Below are 19,740 nucleotides of genomic sequence, written 5' to 3'. Positions count from 1 at the left end.
ATGATACTTAATTTGTGAAGTCCCTAAAATAAGTCCTAGTGTGATCATTTCTTAACTTCTCTCTGCAAATTGGCCAAAACCATTAAATTATCATATGTAAATGGCAAGTAATAACATTTCTACACATTGTATCATCTGACCATTGAAAATATTAGATTATGAATACATTTCAGTTGGTTTTGATGGAAAACAAGGAGAAAGGAAGAGGATTAGCAGAGTTTAGGCAAAATGAAATAAAAGGAGGAGTATATTTCACCTATGTGAAAACATTTATTCAAATAAAATACAGTTATGTCAATGCAATCTAATACAAATTGGAAACAATACATGTAAATAGCTCTTTGGTAGAAATACCCATTTAGGGCAGCGAGAATGTTGTGTGAATACATGGTAAAATCACTTAGTTTAGCAACATAAATTATTTGCTGATATTTCTGCTCTCAAGTGAAATGTTCTCCTACTTAGGCCATAATGGTTCACATGATAGGGCCTTTAGCAGAAATGGGTATAAGATTGTTCAACAGACGAAATGAAACCCATTTAGTTGAATGCCTCTCTATATTTGTTTTTACTTTTATTAAAATGTATCAATACAAAAATCATTTTGAATCTAGAACACTGTATAATTCAGAATTAAAATTTAATTGAAAAGGAGTCCCTCATGAAAATGATGTTCACTTTTAAGTTTGATGGAGGAAGATATTGGAAACTTGATAATGAAGGTAACACACTTTCATGAAACAAAGAATCACATATAATCAATGTTTCATTAACTTTACATCTAATTTAGAAAAAGCTGCAATGTTTAAGCTATTGGTACTTAATTTTAATTTCTGGAACCCCTTCTAATATCCAACTTCATGGATATTCTCTCTATATATATTACTCATATTTTTCCATCCGTCCTTCAGCATAAAATCTCATTATTCAAAGTACGGCACCGTAATTAAGTTGAGCTTTAGTATTTAGTTAAAAAGGCTAATAAAACAGCCGTTCAAGTGATGTTCAGTAGCTGTCCAATGAAGATGAATCCTTTCATAGCTTATTTATCTCTAAATTAGGTTGTTTTACCATGTAATAATACTTCTGCTTGAAAGAAACACTTACCAAAACTTATCACGTCCATTCTTGAAGTCTTTTGTAGCAAGATAATAAATTACATTTTGGTCAATCACTTCATTCATACACTCATTTTTTTCAAGCACTCATTCAGTCATGCTTCTGACATAATCACAAGTTGTGAAAATATATATATCATCAGTCGAATTTGATTTTATCACAAATCACTTGCTGCCTATTTGTAAGGCTGCCTTTAGGCTACACATTGAAAATATTAATAATAATTATATGCAGTTGGTGTTATAATATACAATGTGTTTCTAAATTTGTAAAGAAGGACCATATTTTAAATTGAACAATATTTTTCAGGTGTGATAATTAATAGAACATTAACCTCAACAATTTAACTAGTGTGAAATTGGTCAAGTTAAAGGAACAACAGAACAACTCAGGTTGATCAAGACATTGATGTGTTTTCTTTGTGTAGGGTTATTTGTTAAATTACAGCTTTCTTTTAGAAGAGGATATGAGAATTTTGTTATTCAGTAGGCATGTAAACAGATATGGCTATATTACTAAAATGAATTACTTAAGGATTGATAGTTACATTGTGTATTACCGCATTAATGCGAATAATACCCGCATTTTTTTTTAAATTTGAGGCACGAAATTGGGATGTGGGTTTTATTTGCGTCAGTGTTGGCATTTTTTCAAAATCAGCCTTCCTAAAGTTACGGTGCAGGGATTGTTTGGTGGCGGGGATTATTCGCGTAAATACGGTATATTAATATTATTCAACAGAAAGTTAAGTTGTTTTAATTACATTACTTCAGCTACTAAACATACAAAATGTGTTTGTGTAAAATAAGGAATCTGAAAGAATATATTTTACCATAATTAACCAGAAGCACTATCATTAATATATATATATCAATAGCTTACAACATGTTTTCTTATTTATATCTGCCAGCACAGTACGTTGTATAGCTGGAGGCCTTCTTGTTATGGACCATGGTCCATGAGACCCTTTGATTGGCAATAGAAAGTAAGTAAATTGATTATTGGTAGTTCATAAATAATCTAACTTCACTTGTGTTTACATATGGTACTAAGGAGTCTACATTTCAATTTTAAAGCACATTTAGTAGTGGCACTCTTTTACCACTTTCTGTGTGTCCAATGATTTCATAACTTCATGAGATAAGGCACAGGTAAAGATACAGAGATACAGAGACTAAGACACACTTAGACAAAGCACAGTGTCTTCAGAAGGCATTCACACTTTCTCCATATTGGAGAGATGGAAAAGTCACTGTAACTCACTGAGTCCACCCAGAAGTAAGAAAATAGCGTCCTGTTATACTGTCTCAGTTGCTTCCTGTTTTTGTCCTTTATCTTCATCGTTCTTCTCTGCGTCATTAACAAAGAGATTGTCAATTTCATACTGTGTGAGTCCACGTGTTTCTGGTAGAAGAAAATACACATACACTGCTCCGAGCACGCACATGACAGAAAACACCCAAATAGCACCGTGTAATTTTAATCCGGCTTCGATTACGTAAAAGCATTTAGTAACAATGAAAGCACTCAACCAACTCAATGCTCCCGTACTTGAGCTGGTGATGCTCCTAAAACGTTGAGGAACAATTTCGCTAAGGATGATACCAGATACTGGTGCAAGACCAACTGAATTCGAAACAACGTAAACGACGACGGCTGCAAATGGTAGCCATCCAAACATGTCTGTTTCTTGATTAATGAAGAAGTTCGAGAAATAAATACATAGTCCCAATCCAACGAGGGATACTCCCATGACAATCTGGAAACAACATGAACAAGGTTTAAAATTTCAATCACATAATTAATTCCATGGCGTGATTTATGAAAGTGGTAATCAAGTACAAAGTAAAAACAAATGTATCTTGTATTTCTTTTTACTCTTAACATATTTACCTGCATTTCAAGTGTTATTCATGAAAATGAATGAACAATTAATACAACTTTGTATCAAAGAAAAGTCAATTCTTAGAGAAATGTTAGCAAAATGCAAACTTTTATTACATTATTATCATCATTGTTCCCTTTTACATTGTTCGCTACCCATTACTAGTGGACATTGAGTGGAATGCTTTCTTCAACTTTGATTATTTATTTGTTAATTTTTATGTGTATCATGCCAGAAATTTACAATACATTAAATTAAACAATACATATTTGCACGTTTAATACCTAATAATAATAATCTTACGACACACGTTAGCGTTAGTAAAATTGCACTCTTATTTGTGCATTAAATACAAGATCATCGTGGTTTTAAGCTAAAACAAGAGTAAATTTGGATGACCATTTGTAAATATTATTGTTATTATTATTAAAACATCAAAATACATATATGCATACCCATGACTATTTTGATGTACACACGGCTTTCTTCACTGGCGCTACGTTCTAACATGTCGTATTGTGTTACCTATTGATGTCCAGGGCCGACATGAAAGAAAGTTTAATATTACGTCCGTGAAGTCTGAATATCTTGGCACTGCACTTTAACGTGTCATCTTTTGTTACCTGTTGAGGTCCAGGGCTGATACAAAAGGATTATGTCTGTGAAGTCTGAATATCTTTGTCCAATTACTCTTGTTTTAGCTTTAAACGATTATGATATTCTAGTTTTATATCACTCCGATGGTTGGCGGAGTTGTGCAAAGCTATCTACTTTGCTGGTGAGGGGAAGGAGTTTCAACATTCAAACGCAAAATTGTAAACCACAGCAGAAATTCAATGGATCCGATTACTGGTGCTTGCACCAACCAAGTGGAAGACTACTGGTCAAGGCTTAAACGCTATGAGACGAGGATGCGAGTAATGAACACTCCCCGATTACATCGACCAATTCATGTAGCTCAAATTATTCAAGAAACTATGAAAGGTGCCTTCGACAATTTAGTGATATCGATTTCAGGGAGATATCATAAGTAACACAGGTGTTTGTATATCGTACATATCATTACAATACGGAACATTCTTCATTTCACATAAAGGAATAAACATGAGCCCTGGGCCAATAGTATGAATAATTAACAAATCATGGCTGTGTCCTATTAAGTCTTGTGTGTCACCATTTTGAGAATTGGGTAACAAAACCAAAGCAAATAACTTAATAAGAAATAGATACTCTACATATTACGAAATTGTAACAAAGGATATGATTAAACATAATCCTCTAGTAAAGAAAGTTGTGTGCAAGATATATTGTATATATTTTCAAGTTCTAATAATAATATTTACTAATGGTCACCCAAATTTACTCTTGTTTTAACACCTGTATAATCTTTCATTTAAGACACAAACAGCCATGAAATTTCACGAACACTAATATGTGCCATAATCTAATAATGAGGACCAAATCTTAAGTTCCCAAAAGGAAACCATAATTTAATTTCATTGATTGCAAACATTAAAGTATTTAATCTGAATGGCACATTAGAAGCCAGTGCCTTAGAAAAGTGTGGAAATACAACCGACAAGCCTACTGCCACACTCGGGTGAAACGCTGGTAAGTAAACAATTGAAAAGGCCTAAATAGCTTGAGTACATTAATAATACGTAATGTTGGTGGGAAAGTTATGAATGTTTTCTTTGGTGAAATAAAACACATTTTATGTGTTGATAGAATTATTCAGAGATCCAGACAAGAAGGAGTACAATAGTGCAGTATTCGGTCATTATGGAGGACACCGCAATATATTCCTGCCAGTTTCATATAGCTTTCCATGAATGCGAGACACAAATGAGGCCTGATGTTGTCTCGGTGAATCCCAACACTTTTGCTGTTCGCTGTGTCTAGCCTCTTCAGTTGAATGTTTGGTGTAATTTCTCTAACTGGCTGCAGTGCACATCTGAATTAGTTGTCTGATTGAATGGGAGAAATTCATAGCAAGAAATAGCTTTGAAATTCCATCAATCGTAGAAATAATCTTCTTTGCGTGGAACATTCCACGTCTGTGTTCGTTTTGGTGACTTAACGTCCTGCCCCCATGATAGTTCGAGCATTTTGTAGCTGCAATACTTGCACTGATCCATGTAGTTTTTCTCTTATTGGTTCTGAGGTAGCAAATTTTGTGCTTCTTGGAAAACATTGCCCATTTTTACACTTTTCTAGGGCAATCCACATCGGCTAAGCTGAAATTCTCAGCGTTGACTTCATAAAAGCACTTCAATTTATTGTTCTTCCAACAGCAGAATCTCCACATTAATCTTATTTTCTGCAGTTGTTTTCCACACATTATCAACTTCTGGCAAATCTTGTGAAGATACTTAATATACAGGTTTCAGCGATTTTTTTTCCACTCCTTGCTCCATGTTTAATGTCCTTCAACCACTAATTGTTTTAAGAGGCACCAGGGCAGCAGATTTATCCACAGGAACCATTTACCAGTAAATCTACTGACGTAGGTCAGAAACAATTAGAGACTCTCTCTTATTTTCTGCAGTTGTTTTCCACACATTATCAACTTCTGGCAAATCTTGTGAAGATACTTAATATACAGGTTTCAGCAATTTCTTTCCACTCCTTGCTCCATGTTTAATGTCCTTCAACCACTAATTGTTTTAAGAGGCACCAGGGCAGCAGATTTATTCACAGGAATCATTTACCAGTAAATCTACTGACGTAGGTCAGAAACAATTAGAGACTCTCTGATTTTAACCAGCTGAGCTATTATTTCATTCTGCTACCTTGAACATTTGAGGTGAGTGTCTAATGCTATACAGCCAGTGGTGGTGATTATTGTTTTAAGATGAAATACAACTGTCCAACAATTGGTCCCATTCACAATTACAAACACCATAACCACACTGGTTATCAGACTTCACATACACTGAGCACATAAAGCTGTTGGCCAAGATGTGCAAAGTCATTTATATTGTACCAGGAAAAGTTGTGGGCAAAGGGCATGAGTAGGACCTCAGGGAGTGGAACTGGGTTTTGGAGCCGATACAGAGAAGGATAGTCTCGCAGAGCGAATAATAGATGGTAAATAATTTTTTTTCTTAAAACAATTTATTAATTTTTCACCCTGCGGTATGATTATTGACTCAAATTTTGCATAGAAATTAAATATCGAAAAAAATGGCATAAATATAATTGGTTTCAAAGTCTTTCATATGTGGGAATTTCCACCTAAAGTCTTTTTTAAACCTAAGCACACTTTTATAATTGTAAATGGATATGAGAAATTATCAAAGTTTTCAGTTCTCAGTTCGTCAATCTCGATATATAGCACACTTGAAAGCCTACAGTCTTTCTACGAGAAATTAAATTTATCACTTTTGAGAAATTATGAAAATTGTTCACACGCGACACTGAAGTTTCACTGTTCAAAATAAATGAAAAAGTTTAGTCAGTTTGTTACTCACTTATGACAAGAACTGTTGTTACCAAATGTCGAAAGATGGACGTCTGGAATGTTCCATGTAGAATCTGGATTGGCGATGTTGACGTTCCCAATGAGGTGATGACAGTTGAAACTGGATCACGTTGAGTTGTAGCTTGTTCGGGTGATTTTCGCACACGAAAATTTACTTAGTGTGAGTAGTTTATCACTGACACTGTTGAACACTATTTATGGCGTATGAAGAATCACAGTCCTTTCTGTACGAAATGCTATTTACAGTCGTTATTGAAACGTTCATAATCACACAGTTCACATAAAAAAAAAGAAAGTAAGTCGATAAGCACAGTCTTTGAACACAGTCTGAAGTTGCTAGGGATTATTTTCTGCTAATCCTGTTACTATAATGTTATATTAACACAGAAAAGTTCTCACTTTTTCACTCAAATTACTACTGTGAGTCTTATGTTGATGTGACGTGAATATGAGTTCTGGTAATTCTAAGTATTAAGCTCAGTAGAAGTTCAATGTTACTTGAAGTTACCTAAGTCCACACGTAATGAAATAGTTAATATTTGTACTCCAATAAGTTCACTCGCGTTACAGTCTTAAATGTCTTTAGGATTATATTGTAATCGCGACGCGGTATACTAACTGCAGTGCGACGTCCTTTAATAATTCTATCGGTGATAGAATTTCGCGTTCCGGAGATACGACGGAAAGTACTTCTACCGTGACTGCGCGAACATACTGTACGCGGGCCGGTCTCTTCGCTATCTCACTCACACAGCTGTTTGCTTGTCCTTGTACTAGTTTGCGGGCTGTCTGGCCTTGACATATATAGATACCAGCGCAGGGAGGGGTGGCGGCTCTCTCGGCCATGTGACCGTGATTACGTAATTTCGTTGAGACTTTAAATTACTATAACTCAACAACCGTTTGATGAATTAATTTGAAATTTACAGGGATTAACTTTTATGATGTTTGCTATAATTCAGCGTTTGTCCCGTTGAAATTGGTTAAGGCGTTAAAAAGCTGTTAAAAGAAAATTTCTTTCGAGAAATATCTCTAGGGGAGGTGAGCTTCAAGCGACAGGTGACGTCACTTGACTCCGCCTAGCGCACTCGTAGGGTCTGGCACATACTGGAACATTCTTTACATGGATGTTCGTACGTCGGTCGGATCTTTAATGCTGGAAATAACATTTCTTTCAATTAACATGGACCAGGACCTAGGCCTTCCTGGTACAATATGAAAAAATATATGCCTGTTTTACCCTTTTGTATTCCGTAGTTCACACATTGTTATGTGAGTGGTTATCAAATTATGTCTTTCACTCAAAGTAGTAGGTTCAATTTTCAGCAAAATCCATTGGTATTTAAGAAAAATTTAATATGAGAAACTTTGTTGAACACTCCTGTGTCCTTTAAGATTAAGAGCAGTTCTAAAGTTGAACAATTTTACTCACCAGCACAAAGTATGGTTCACCTGCCTTCTGATTATACAGTAAAGTTTTAATTTTTTGGTCTCGCTGCCATTTTAATTTCTAATTTACTAAATTACAGTATTTAAAAAAACGATTAAGAAAAGGCCATTTTGGCCATTTTAAAAATTAACTTGCATAGTTATTATCATCAAATCCATCAATTTTCATCATCATTATCATTGTTGGTCAAATGATACTCGATACAAATTATACTTTACATGGCTACTGAAAATGTGGAAGAATGAGAAACCACTAAAAGGTTGTGTTTCCACTCCTTACTCAAATCACTGCCTGCAGATGTCTTGGCATTGAGTCCACAGTTGCATACAAATCCTCTTGAGGAATGAGGTCCCATTCTTCAACCAAAATTTCCCTCAGTTTTTGCAGGGTCTCAATGTTATGACTCCAAAGTCTCTGACCAATCATGTCCCATACGTGTTCAATGCGATATAATTCTGGGTTACATACTGGCGAGACCAGAGTTCATAACCTGACATCAAGGAGGTACTGTGTGATATATCCAGTAGCACGTGGGCATACATTGTCATGCATGGGTGTGAAGTTGTAAGTGATGAACGGAACAAAACTGACTACATGTTCATTGGAAAGCTAATCAATGTACATCTGGGCATTGAGTTTCTGACCATCCATGAGCACAAGTTCAGTACAGGCGTGGGTATTTATGCCTCCCATACCATCATGGAAGCTCCTCTGAATGGCACTCTTGGGAAGAAACAAGCTGGTAAATACCTCTCTTCCTGTCTCCTCCCGACTCTTTCACAGCCTTGTGGAGACCTGGGACTAAATTCTTTTCGTACTTTTCATAAATGATATGCCTGATTGCAAGAGACAAGTCCCATGATTGATACGTATGAGAATTTCGTTACACATTAAAGACTTTTTAAATTTGCATGCTACAACTATAATACAAAAAGATGCCACATTGCACACTGTGAGTATTGAGAATTGATAGTGTCTTATATACTTGAAAATTAGAAGCTGAGTGCTGTTCTTTTTAGATTCTGAAAAAGTCCAAAGCTAAAATGGATCCTCTTCACAATAACTTGCAGATCATTGGGATAGTAAAAGTCTTGAGTAAATAGTGTAACCTTTCTTGGGTACATTTGCCCCAATGTTCAATGTACCTGTTCGTGATAAACTCAAGGTCAATTAATTATAAGCAACAGCTGGATATTTATACAAATTATGATTGTAAGCATGTAAATTTAAAAGGCCTTAAAGGTGTAATGTAATTCTCATTGTAAACCATGTATGGATAGATAATGCTGCAGACGTTTGACCTTAAGGTTACCTACAAGCTGATGATACCCTTAACAAGGGGCGAAACATGTCCCTGAGAAGTTTACATGGTATTATGCAGATTTCAACCACGTAGCAGGTGGTTTGTATTGAATAGGTAGTGAAAATAAAATAAATTATTTTTGTGATAATTTTGCTTATGATATGCCTGATTCGATAAAATCAGAAATGCGCCTCTTTGCTGGTGACTGCATCATATATCGGGAGATAAAGACAGAGGAGGATGAACTATTGCTTCAGTATGATTTGTATATGACTTAAAAATGGGTGCATGAAATCCACAGCGGAAAAAGCAAGACATTTTTGTTAGGTAACAAAATGACAGGAAAGAGGGATTATGAACTTGGGTGGGGGGGGGAGAAAAGTGTTGTTGAAGTAGATAGTTGTAAGTACTTAGCCATTACTATTAGAAAAGACTTAAACTGGTGAGGGTATATGCAAAATGTATTTAAGAAATCCTGGAGATCATTGAATTTTATTGTGCGGAACCTCAAGAAAGCTAATGCTGGTGCCAAAATTAAAACTAAAATTCCCTCAGTTCTTGCAGGATCTCAATGTCATAATTCCGAAGTCTCCGATCAAGCATGTTCCATTCATGTTTCAGAAAACAAGAAAACAAAAAAGATAGGGAAGAGGGATTACGAACTGGGGGGTGGGTGAGTGTTGTTTGGTAAGACTGATTCTCGAATATGAATCTGTGTGCTGGGATCCAAATAGGGTAGGTATAATAAATTCCCTAGGAAAAGTTCAAGGAAGAGCGGTGCGTTTTGGTAAATGGGAATAGGAGGATTACCATTAATTGTGAAAGTCTTGAATCTAGAAAACTAGAGCTCATTTGTGTGGTATTTATAATAACTACACGGGAGGGGCTGCCTGGAATAGTGTTAGGAATAAGTTTGAACTTCCCTTATACTTACCAAGAAATGATCACAAGCATAAAATTAGGGCCAGAAACCAGCATACGGATGTGGGCAGTTTTCTTCGTAAACAGGACCATAAGTGATTGGAATAAATTACCTGCAGCAGTCTCTGATAGATTCCCTTCTGGTATCAGAATGATTAAGAAGAGCATTAGTGCTAGTGAAAAGTAAAAGTTCATAAATTCCGGGTACTGAATTTGTGATTACATACACATTTTCCAATGTGCACTGTTTTTCACCTGTTCGTATTATACAAAGGCCGTGATATACATTTTGTATTATGTAATATTTTCATTGTGCGACCATGAAGTTACATGCCTTAATACTTCAGACAGACCACTGACATATTTAATTGATTGTATACAGTGTTATCTCAACTTATTATCAGTAGTATAGTTATTTTACTGATATCAACTTATTTTATTATTATGGTTTTTGTTGTAATTACTACTGGTATTATAACTATTTTTTTACATCGTTATGCCCTACTCAGGAGCAAGGTTGTACTTGCTTAGCTGATGTGTTGACCTTCTTTTCTTCCCAAAATCTCTTCATTCTCTCGCTGAGCTTCTTCCTTCGTTCTTCTGTCCAAGTTATAGTAGCTCTGGTGTTGGGTTTGTCTTCAAAGTGGTGATTTTCGATTTTGGTTCTGAATTTACATCTGTCTTGTACAATGTCTTCTGAGATGTTGATTTCCTGAAGATCTGTTTCAGTTTCACGAAGCCAGCTGTTCTTGCTTTTAGACGAAAGGGCCAGGTTGAGAATTCTTTTAGTTAGCCTGTTAGTGTTCATTCTGATAAAGTGTCCATACAATTTCAATCATCTTTTCCGAAAAGTGTGAGAATTTTTTTCTGAATGACAATATATCTCCTGGGATGATTTTTTCTCCATATTCAATCTATACAAACTGGGCCAAAAATTTTTCATAAAATTTTCCTTTCTTGTTTCTCAATGTCTTTGGTTAAAGATCCGCCACCATTGATTAAGGTTTCTGAGGCATATAACGCTTCAGGTTTGATCACTGTATTCTAGTGTCTAAGTTTTGCATTCCGAGATATTAATTTTTATTATACCTGTTCCAAGTGATCCTGTATGCTATCTGTAATTTGGAAGTTCTTTCTTTATTTGCTTCGCGGTTTAAACCAGAGGGCTGAATACTCCCAAATATTTCAATTGGTTCACTTGAATAATTTTGCCGAAATTTTGTCCATCTAAGTATCGTGAGGCTCCTTCTATGTACTGAGTTTTCTCATACAAAACTTAAAGTCCCGTTTTGATGGCAATTTCATGTAGTTTTTCAATGGCATGAACTGCTTCATTCCTATTATTGGAAAAGATTGCGATGTCATCAGCAAAGGCCAGACATTGCACGTGAGTTCTGTCTTTACGTTGTCTTCCAAGGGTTATTCCTTTAGTTTCCTTTTCCCAGGACCTGATTACTTTCTCAAGTACCAAGTTAAACAGTAACGGCGATAAACCATCCCCTTAACGGACCCCGGTGTTAACAGGAAAAGGTTCAGATATTTCGCCTAGGAATTTACGTTTTGAAGTATTGCCAGTTAATGTTTGATTAATTCTCTTGTTTTTTATCCACTTGAAATACTTCTAGAGTATTGAAAAGTGTTTGACGGTCTATAGAGGCATATGCTTTTCTGAAATCTACAAAAGTAATGACTGTTTGTCTAGTTTTGCGCATTTGGAGGATAGTTTTGAGATTAAGAATTTGTTCTGTACAAGATCTTCCTTTTCGGAAACCTGCCTGGTATTCACCAATTAGATGGTCTGTTTGTTTCTCAAGTCTAGTGAGCGGGGCTTTGGAAAAAAAAAATTGTAAGCAACTGGTATCAAGCTAATTCCTCCATAATTATTGATGTATTATTATTATTATTATTATTATTATTATTATTATTATTATTATTGATACTTCATTATTACAATTTATGTTTATTACTAAGATTACTATTATTATTAGAATTATAGAAATACGGTGGTGTAATTTATTTCTGAATTTACTCAGTTAATAGGTTTTTATCAATGTTTTCTTCTATTTATCATTAGCAAAAGTATTATTAGAAACATTATTACTTTTTATCTTTGCTTGACATCCAGAATTAGTATAGTGTAGTCTATTCATTTCATTTTATTGTGTACTTTTTGTATTGTGTATTTTGTGCTGCCACCGGTTGTAAGCCACTCATAGCAGAAATACATACTTACTTATAAATGAACGGGTCGGGACAGACTCGAACCAGGCTCATCACTGCTCGATCAAAGTGGGCGGTATTTGAATAGTGAGTTGTGTGTTTCAACCTAAACTCGAAACTCGATCACAGGCCCGTTATACCAGTCGACTCACTTATTCAGCCACTCAGTTTCACATGTACACGTTACGAGTGTTATATGCAGTGATGGTACAAAGAAGAAGGTGTACAATAAAGATGTGCCAATGTGGCAGCAGTGTACCAATGAGTGAGTCACTTTAATCTCCCAGTTTCCAAGCTTCTCAATATGCTCAGATTTGTCTCTGCTCATTGTAATCAGACAGCCTGGGCAGTTCGGTACACTCATTTGTTCAGTTGAAGTTGAACGTCTTTTCGAGTCTGGTTCTTTCAAACACTCGTTGAACAGAGTGCTCGAGCAGGAAGTTTGAACGAGGCAAGACTTGAGCAACAACCATCTCTTACAAAAGAGTTTAAACGAGTCTACACGTCGTTTTGCACAGGTCTAGTTAGGCCTACTTGCTGAGATTTAGGTAAATGTATACTACGAATTTGTGAGTTTGCATATGGATGATTATGGAACCGGAATAAACATGAGACAGCGAAGGTGTTGAATGTCCATTCCCTTATTTGAGTAAATATTTTCAATTATCCCTCAAGCTAATGATAACAGGTGTGTGAAACCAAAATTTGCTCGGGAATAGTCATTTTGAAAATTCCAATGTATCTTGTTTAGTCTCATTTAGCGAAAATGAAGTAATATCTTCTTCTTTGCTAGTTTCAGCTCCAAATCAAAAATTGTCAGCGGTTTCCTAAAGACTGACATTCTTAAATATAATTTTAACTGTAATTGTAAATCTGCTTTCACCTGAGAAAAGGACCTTGATCCACTGTTATGTAGTCCAGTCCTGATATTGCCTAGCAAAATTCAGTCGTGCTACCTTAAACAAACAATAGAGTGCAATAGATCCACCTTTTCAATAAAAAAATATGTTGCTCATTTAAAATTAGAACATTACTTTACTTGGTACCGGCTTCAACTTCTCAGACGTCATCATCAGCCAAAATTGGGCAGGTAAGCAAAGATACACACAATTATAAAATACATTCTATAGACTCTTAATGGATAAAATATCAATGGTTGGATAAAATACAATGCGTGATGATATTTGAAGAAAAAATAATTCTCAGGATGTTTTCCCAAGTTGAGAACTTGTTAGTCATTTGTAAAACAGAAGATGAAAACCTTTGCAAATATTTGAATAAGGCTTAGTCACTTTGTGGAACTTAAAGTCTTATATGTTCAGTTATTAGCCACAGGATACATTTTAAAATGTTAGTGTATGATTGCTGTTCCTCCTAGAGCGTTGATATTAAGATGAAAATACGTAGCCTTAGTGGTAAATCGTGACACTAGTCTTCATGAGGTGAAGTGCTGACTCGTAATGTGATTGAGCAAGTGGATCTTCTTACAAGAATGGATATTAAAGTTGTCAAATGACAAAAGGTTCCCAATGCAATACGGGATCTGAAGTATGAAAATGATAAACCAAATTAGAATAAGATACTGGGAAAAGGGCGAGAAAATTCATTTTTAGTGAAGGACTCACCTCGAACGGCCTGCTGTAAATTACGGAGTCTAGAGAGGAACTGAAGGCTCCGACTTTCTTGAAGCAAGGACAAGGTTGAAGGGGAAGGGGTGTGTTCAGGAGGGAAGGGAAAGAGGGGTAATTGATGGGGCGGTGTCAGGCAGGAGTGGTAGGGAAGGATATTGCGACAAAGTATTGCGTGTGATCTGAAAGAAGAAGCTATTTTTGGGAAATTTAACACTATTGAAAACCGTAATTAGGACATCAAATAAGATTTTGGGTTTTTCAGAGATGTCATTCAAGTTCAAGTTAGGGTTAAAATATTGGTCTAACTGTATATAGCAGTTTTCTGTGGCATTGAGCAAGGGGCCTTTGCACTCTACTTTATTGTTTGTTAATCTCTATTCAATACGGGCCAAAGATTAAGTTCTTAACATTAAATGTTATGGCCTACCAGGCAAAATCAAAAGCCCAACAGTATATGGGCTTAAAAATTAAAACTGGGAAATTGGGCAAAGGTATAGATTTTATTAAAAGACGTATTATACACAATTTGACTCCTAATTATCTAAAGGGCATTAAAAACGCCACATTCTCTCCCATCAACAAAAAGTTCAACAAAAACTAACAAGCTCTGGTTACAGAATGAATTGAAATTTCTCCATAAGAAAAAGTCTTTTTTTAAATAACCGTTTGTATGAGACGCACCTCCAGGTAGCTCATACGCTCACAAATGCTCAATGGAACATTTTTCAAGACCAAGTTCACAACAGGCTATTCAATGTCTTATCCCAAAAGCAGTCGATTTTGGAGAATAAGTTTGAAGCGCTCATAAAAAAATCAAAATCACTCAGCACTCTCCCAGAAAAGTTTAAAGAACCTAGTACCTCTGAGGATTTCATTACGCAATTTCACCCTCCGCTTATTAATCTATCAAACACTATACTGAAAGTGGATGAAAGTTTAATACATTCCAGAGGTCCGAAACACAATTGAAGGGCTGAGAACCATAGTGGGCCAAATCCACCAATCGTCGAAATTGAGTTAATGCCACCTAGCGGTTCATTTTTGTCTTAGGTATTATCTCTCCAACTGGGCTATCTCTACGTCTTCCCATTTATGTGCTACAGGATCACAAAATATCAACCAAATTTAACTAGCCGCTGGAGGTAGTGCCATAGTGGGCCAAATCCGCATGACCAATCACTCGCTTGCTCTGAGTCACGTGATATGCGTAGTATCATGGTGGACATCGGCCACGAGGAAAACAGAAGCAGTGATTTGACATGCAGCAAACCCTCCTCCTTCCCTTAATAACAAGTAGCGTTTAATTTTACAAGAGGAAGTTTTGGGTGTATAATGTAGGAAAGGGTACATGTACTTGTGGGGTGAAGATACAGCACAAAGGGGCCCAACAGAAGTAGGTTCATGATTGTATTCTGTATTACCTGAGGAACGTCAGCGCAACAGCAAATCATTTAATAGCCTATTCAGACACTTGTGGTGGTCAGAATAGGAATCAATATATTGCATCTTTGTGGGCCACATTAGTTCATTATTCCCAATTTAAAACTATTGATCAAAAGTCTCTAGAACCTGGCCATTCATATTTGCCTAATGACAGAGATTTTAGTACTATCGAAGCTTCAAAACATAAGGCAAGATCACTGTTTTCGGTAGAAGATTATGTGACCTTAGTTAAGGAATGTAGGAGAAATAAGCCCTTTAGTGTGAAGAAAAGGGAACAGAAAGAATTTGTGAACATTAAGGAGCTCTCAATAAACTTTGTGTATCGTAAGGAAACAGTAGATGGGGAGAAGTTTGAGTGGCTCAAAATTAGGTGGTTTCGTTTCTAGTTTAATGAACCTCTTAAGATTAAGTTCAGGTACACCCTCAACGAAATGGAAGAATGGAAAATCCTTGATATTTCACCTTCTCGTACGGGCAGGCCATCTGTAAAGGTAACAAATTCAGTACCTTCACCATGGGAACTGAGTCCTGCTTACACAGAACCCATTAAGATGACAAAAGCTAAATATGATGATTTAATTGCCATACTTCCATTCATTCCAGCAGTTAATGATAAGTTTTTTTACGGATTTGCAATATTGTGATGTAACTACGGCAAAATGAATTACCTTACAGTGCCATGTGGAGTTGGCCCACTGGCGTACTGTTAAAATTCATCCTTTCTGTTTAGAGCCAAAGTGGGCCAAATCCACTCCAGTGGAAAATGATGGCATTCATTTACTTTTTATTTGTATTAAAAAGCCAGATAATCTTTGTATTTTGCTTTGTAGTGATTAATAGATCTATTAACTATAACATGCAAATGTTGTAGCCTCTGTAATCTGTGTCTGTTAATAGCAGTGACTAAACTTTAACCTTAATTTTCTCCATTTTTTAAAAATGGCACATGGCCCACTATGGTTCTCAGCCCTTCAATTGGCCTAACGTCAACACACCTAATATCGCATCTAAACTTGTTGTTGAAACAGAGGTCGATATTAATAAAATGGCGCAAGCCTCACAAGATGAATTAAGACTGGACATTAAAAGCCAATTAAATAAAATGTTCACTTCTCCCATCTTCAATAAATTTAACGAACGATTTGCGGAAAGAGCAAATATCATTAAATTTAAGAAGATTAACGATAATCAACTTATTATTACTAAGGCAGACAAAGGATACACTACTCTTGTTATGGAAAAATGGATTACATTGAAAAACAATAAACGTTTTTAAAGATAGCTCTTTTTCGGTAATCGGCAAGGACCCAACTCAACTAATTCAGCGGCAACTAAAACAGGCGCTGAAGAACACGTCCTTTCTTTTAACTGAAAGAGAAAACTAAAGCTTATTAATATGAACCCAGGCTTACCCATTGTGAAAGCACTGCCGAAGATCCATAAGACCTATGTCCCCATATGCCCTATAATAAATTATAGGCCAAGCCCCTTATATAAGCTTGCTCAATTTATCCAACAATGTCTCAAAAAACATTATACATTTTCTTCTGAAAAATCTTCAGAATTATTTAAGAAAGCTTTGACCTTCAACCGTACCACACATTGCATTCTTTCAACATTGTCACCATGTATACATGTCAACAGTATAAAAACGAGCAGACTTTTTTCTATCATCGGAAAGAATCTAAATACCAACATTCATTTAAGCAAACTAGAAATCTCTGATTTCATGTCCATTTTTAAATTGCTAATTGATAATAACTACTTCACTTTTGACAATGTCGTTTATAAGCGAAATGGCTTGGCTATGCGGTCACTGGTCTCTGGCATTTTTCAGAAATATGCTTAGATTTTCTGGAGCATACAGCAAATGAAAACGATGAAAAGTTTAATAATATTAAGTTGTAGGCCAGATATGTAGATGATACTTTTAACATCATAGATGAATGCTCTATTGATGCACCGAATACTCTTATAAACCTTAATAACATAGATCCTCACATCATATTCACGTTAGAATCGGAAATTAAGAGCCCTATCAACCTTTTGGATTTAACGATTACTAGGCTCCCGTCTTCATTCTCATACAAAATTTACAGGAAACCCACCCACACAGCAACAAGGATAAAACAAGACTGAATACAGCCCCATTCTCATAAATGTGCCACATACAACAGCTTGGTTGATCGCGCATTCAAAGTCCCCATGTAAAGGTAGACCTGAACAAGGGACTAAATATTATACGTTCGATCGCTAGATTTAACGGTTTCAACGAGTCTTTCATCGAACGCATAATCATTAAGTTCAGACTTTGTCCAAAATCAAATTTAATAAAAGACAAATATAAACCCAATTTATTTTTGGCTTTCACTTTTAACAAAAACATTTACATTGTTACTAATATATTTAGGAAACACAACGTCAATATCTCTTTCAGAACCAGCAATAGAAACACGGATATTCTGCACAATTCAATCTTAATAAACAAATCTAACCCTTTTACAAAGTCAGGTGTATATAGATTTCGGTGCAATGACTGCAACAGCTCGTATATAGTAAAACCTTGTGGGAGTTTTAAGATTAGGTATACAGAGCATATTAATGCAATCAGGTATAACAGGTTTTCTGCAGTGGGTCAGCACGTACATGAATATAATCACACATTTAATTACATAGATCAAGACATAACGATACTGGACAGGTTGAGCAAAGGCCCCATGCTCTGATGCCACGGAAAACTGCAATATACATTTAGAAAAATATTTTCACTCGAACTTGAATGACATCTCTGAAAAACCCAGAATCTTATTTGATGTCCTCATTATGGTTTTCAATAGTGTTAAATTTCCCAAAAATAGCTGGTTCTTTCATATCTCACGCAATACTTCGTCGCGCTACCCTTCCCTACCACACCCGCCCGACTCAGCCCATCCATTACCCTCTTCCCCTTCCCTCCTGACCCAACCCCTGCCCCCTTCAACCTTGTCCTTGCTTCAAGAAAGTCGGAGCCTTCAGTTCCTCTCTAGACTCCGTAATATACAGCAGGCCGTTCGAGGTGAGTCCTTCACTAAAGATCAACTTTCTCGCCCTTTTGCCAGTATCTTATTCTAATTTGGTTTATCTTTTTCATACTTCAGATCCCGTATTGGATTGGGAACCTTTTGCCATTTGACAACTTTAATATCCATTCTTGTAACAAGATCCACTTGCTCAATCACATTACGAATCAGCACTTCACCTCATGAAGACTGGTGTCATGAGTTACCACTAAGGCTACATTTTTCATCTTAATCTACGGAGGACAGCAATCATTCGTCAACATTTTAAAAATTTATCCTGTGGCTAATAACTCCACATTTAAGATTTTAATTTCCACAAAGTGACTAAAGACTTATTCAAATATTTGCAAAGGTTTTCACCTTGTGTTTTACAAATGACTAACAAGTTCTCAACTTGCGAAAACATCCTGAGAATGACTTTTTCCTCAAGCATCATCACGCATTGTATTTTATCTAACCATTGATATTTTATCCATTAAGGGTCTATAGATTGTATTTTAACATTGAGTATATCTTTGTTTACCTGCCCCATTTCGGCTGATGATGACGTCTGAGACGTTGAAACCGGTACCAAATGAAGTAATGTTGTAATTTTAAATTAGCAGCATATTTTCTATTGAAAAGGTGGATCTATTGCACTCCACTTTATTGTTTGTTAATCTCTAGTCAATATAGATCTAAGATGAAGTACTTAACATTAAAAAAGTGCTACCTTGTGCGCTCATGAGAGCTTTGTTCCTCATGCAGGATGTCTTGACTTCAAATTGGCCTTCTCTAATCTTCGTCTTGCTGTTCTCTCACTTACATGAACTTTTCAGACATTTGCAAGGTGATATTAGTCCTGAACCATTTTAGTGTGACAGTCGTGCAAAATCTGGGGGACCAGAAGTCTGTCATCCCTTGAAGATGTACTTCCTCTGGATATCAATGCAGGCCTTTTATAATAAGTACTGAACTTCTGAAAGCATTAAATCAAACGTTGAATGCTCCAATGCAGAGTGGGCCAGAACTGTAATGTAGCGGGAAAAAATTACGAAATACATCATTTTCTTGTTTCCATTTTTTCCTTCCAAACTGCAGACAAATAACCAGTGATAGTGAATTTAAACCGTGCTCACGAAATATAAACAAATATGGCTATAAATAACACTCCTTATCTCCCCTTTCTGGAAGAGGCTGTCTGGTTTACTGCTAGTTGTGTTTTAGCAGCAAACTTCGCCAGCTG

General features: G+C 35.9%; 1 protein-coding gene across 1 annotated transcript in view; it reads right to left on the bottom strand.

Annotated features, from left to right (window-relative positions):
• Positions 1 to 291: 291 nt before the first annotated feature.
• LOC136864570 (facilitated trehalose transporter Tret1) overlaps positions 292 to 19,740 on the bottom strand; it is a 180,248-nt gene continuing 160,799 nt past the window's right edge. Inside the window, exon 5 of the mRNA XM_067141745.2 lies at positions 292 to 2,878. Within this exon, the coding sequence (XP_066997846.2) occupies positions 2,417 to 2,878 (462 nt within the window). The 3' untranslated portion in view covers positions 292 to 2,416. The remainder of the gene's footprint in view (positions 2,879 to 19,740) is intronic.

The sequence above is a fragment of the Anabrus simplex genome, chromosome 2 (genome assembly GCF_040414725.1).
Source record: "Anabrus simplex isolate iqAnaSimp1 chromosome 2, ASM4041472v1, whole genome shotgun sequence".
Classification (NCBI taxonomy): domain Eukaryota; kingdom Metazoa; phylum Arthropoda; class Insecta; order Orthoptera; family Tettigoniidae; genus Anabrus; species Anabrus simplex.
The sequence above is the reverse complement of the archived record's forward strand: the minus strand, read 5'-3'. Positions and strand labels throughout refer to the sequence as shown.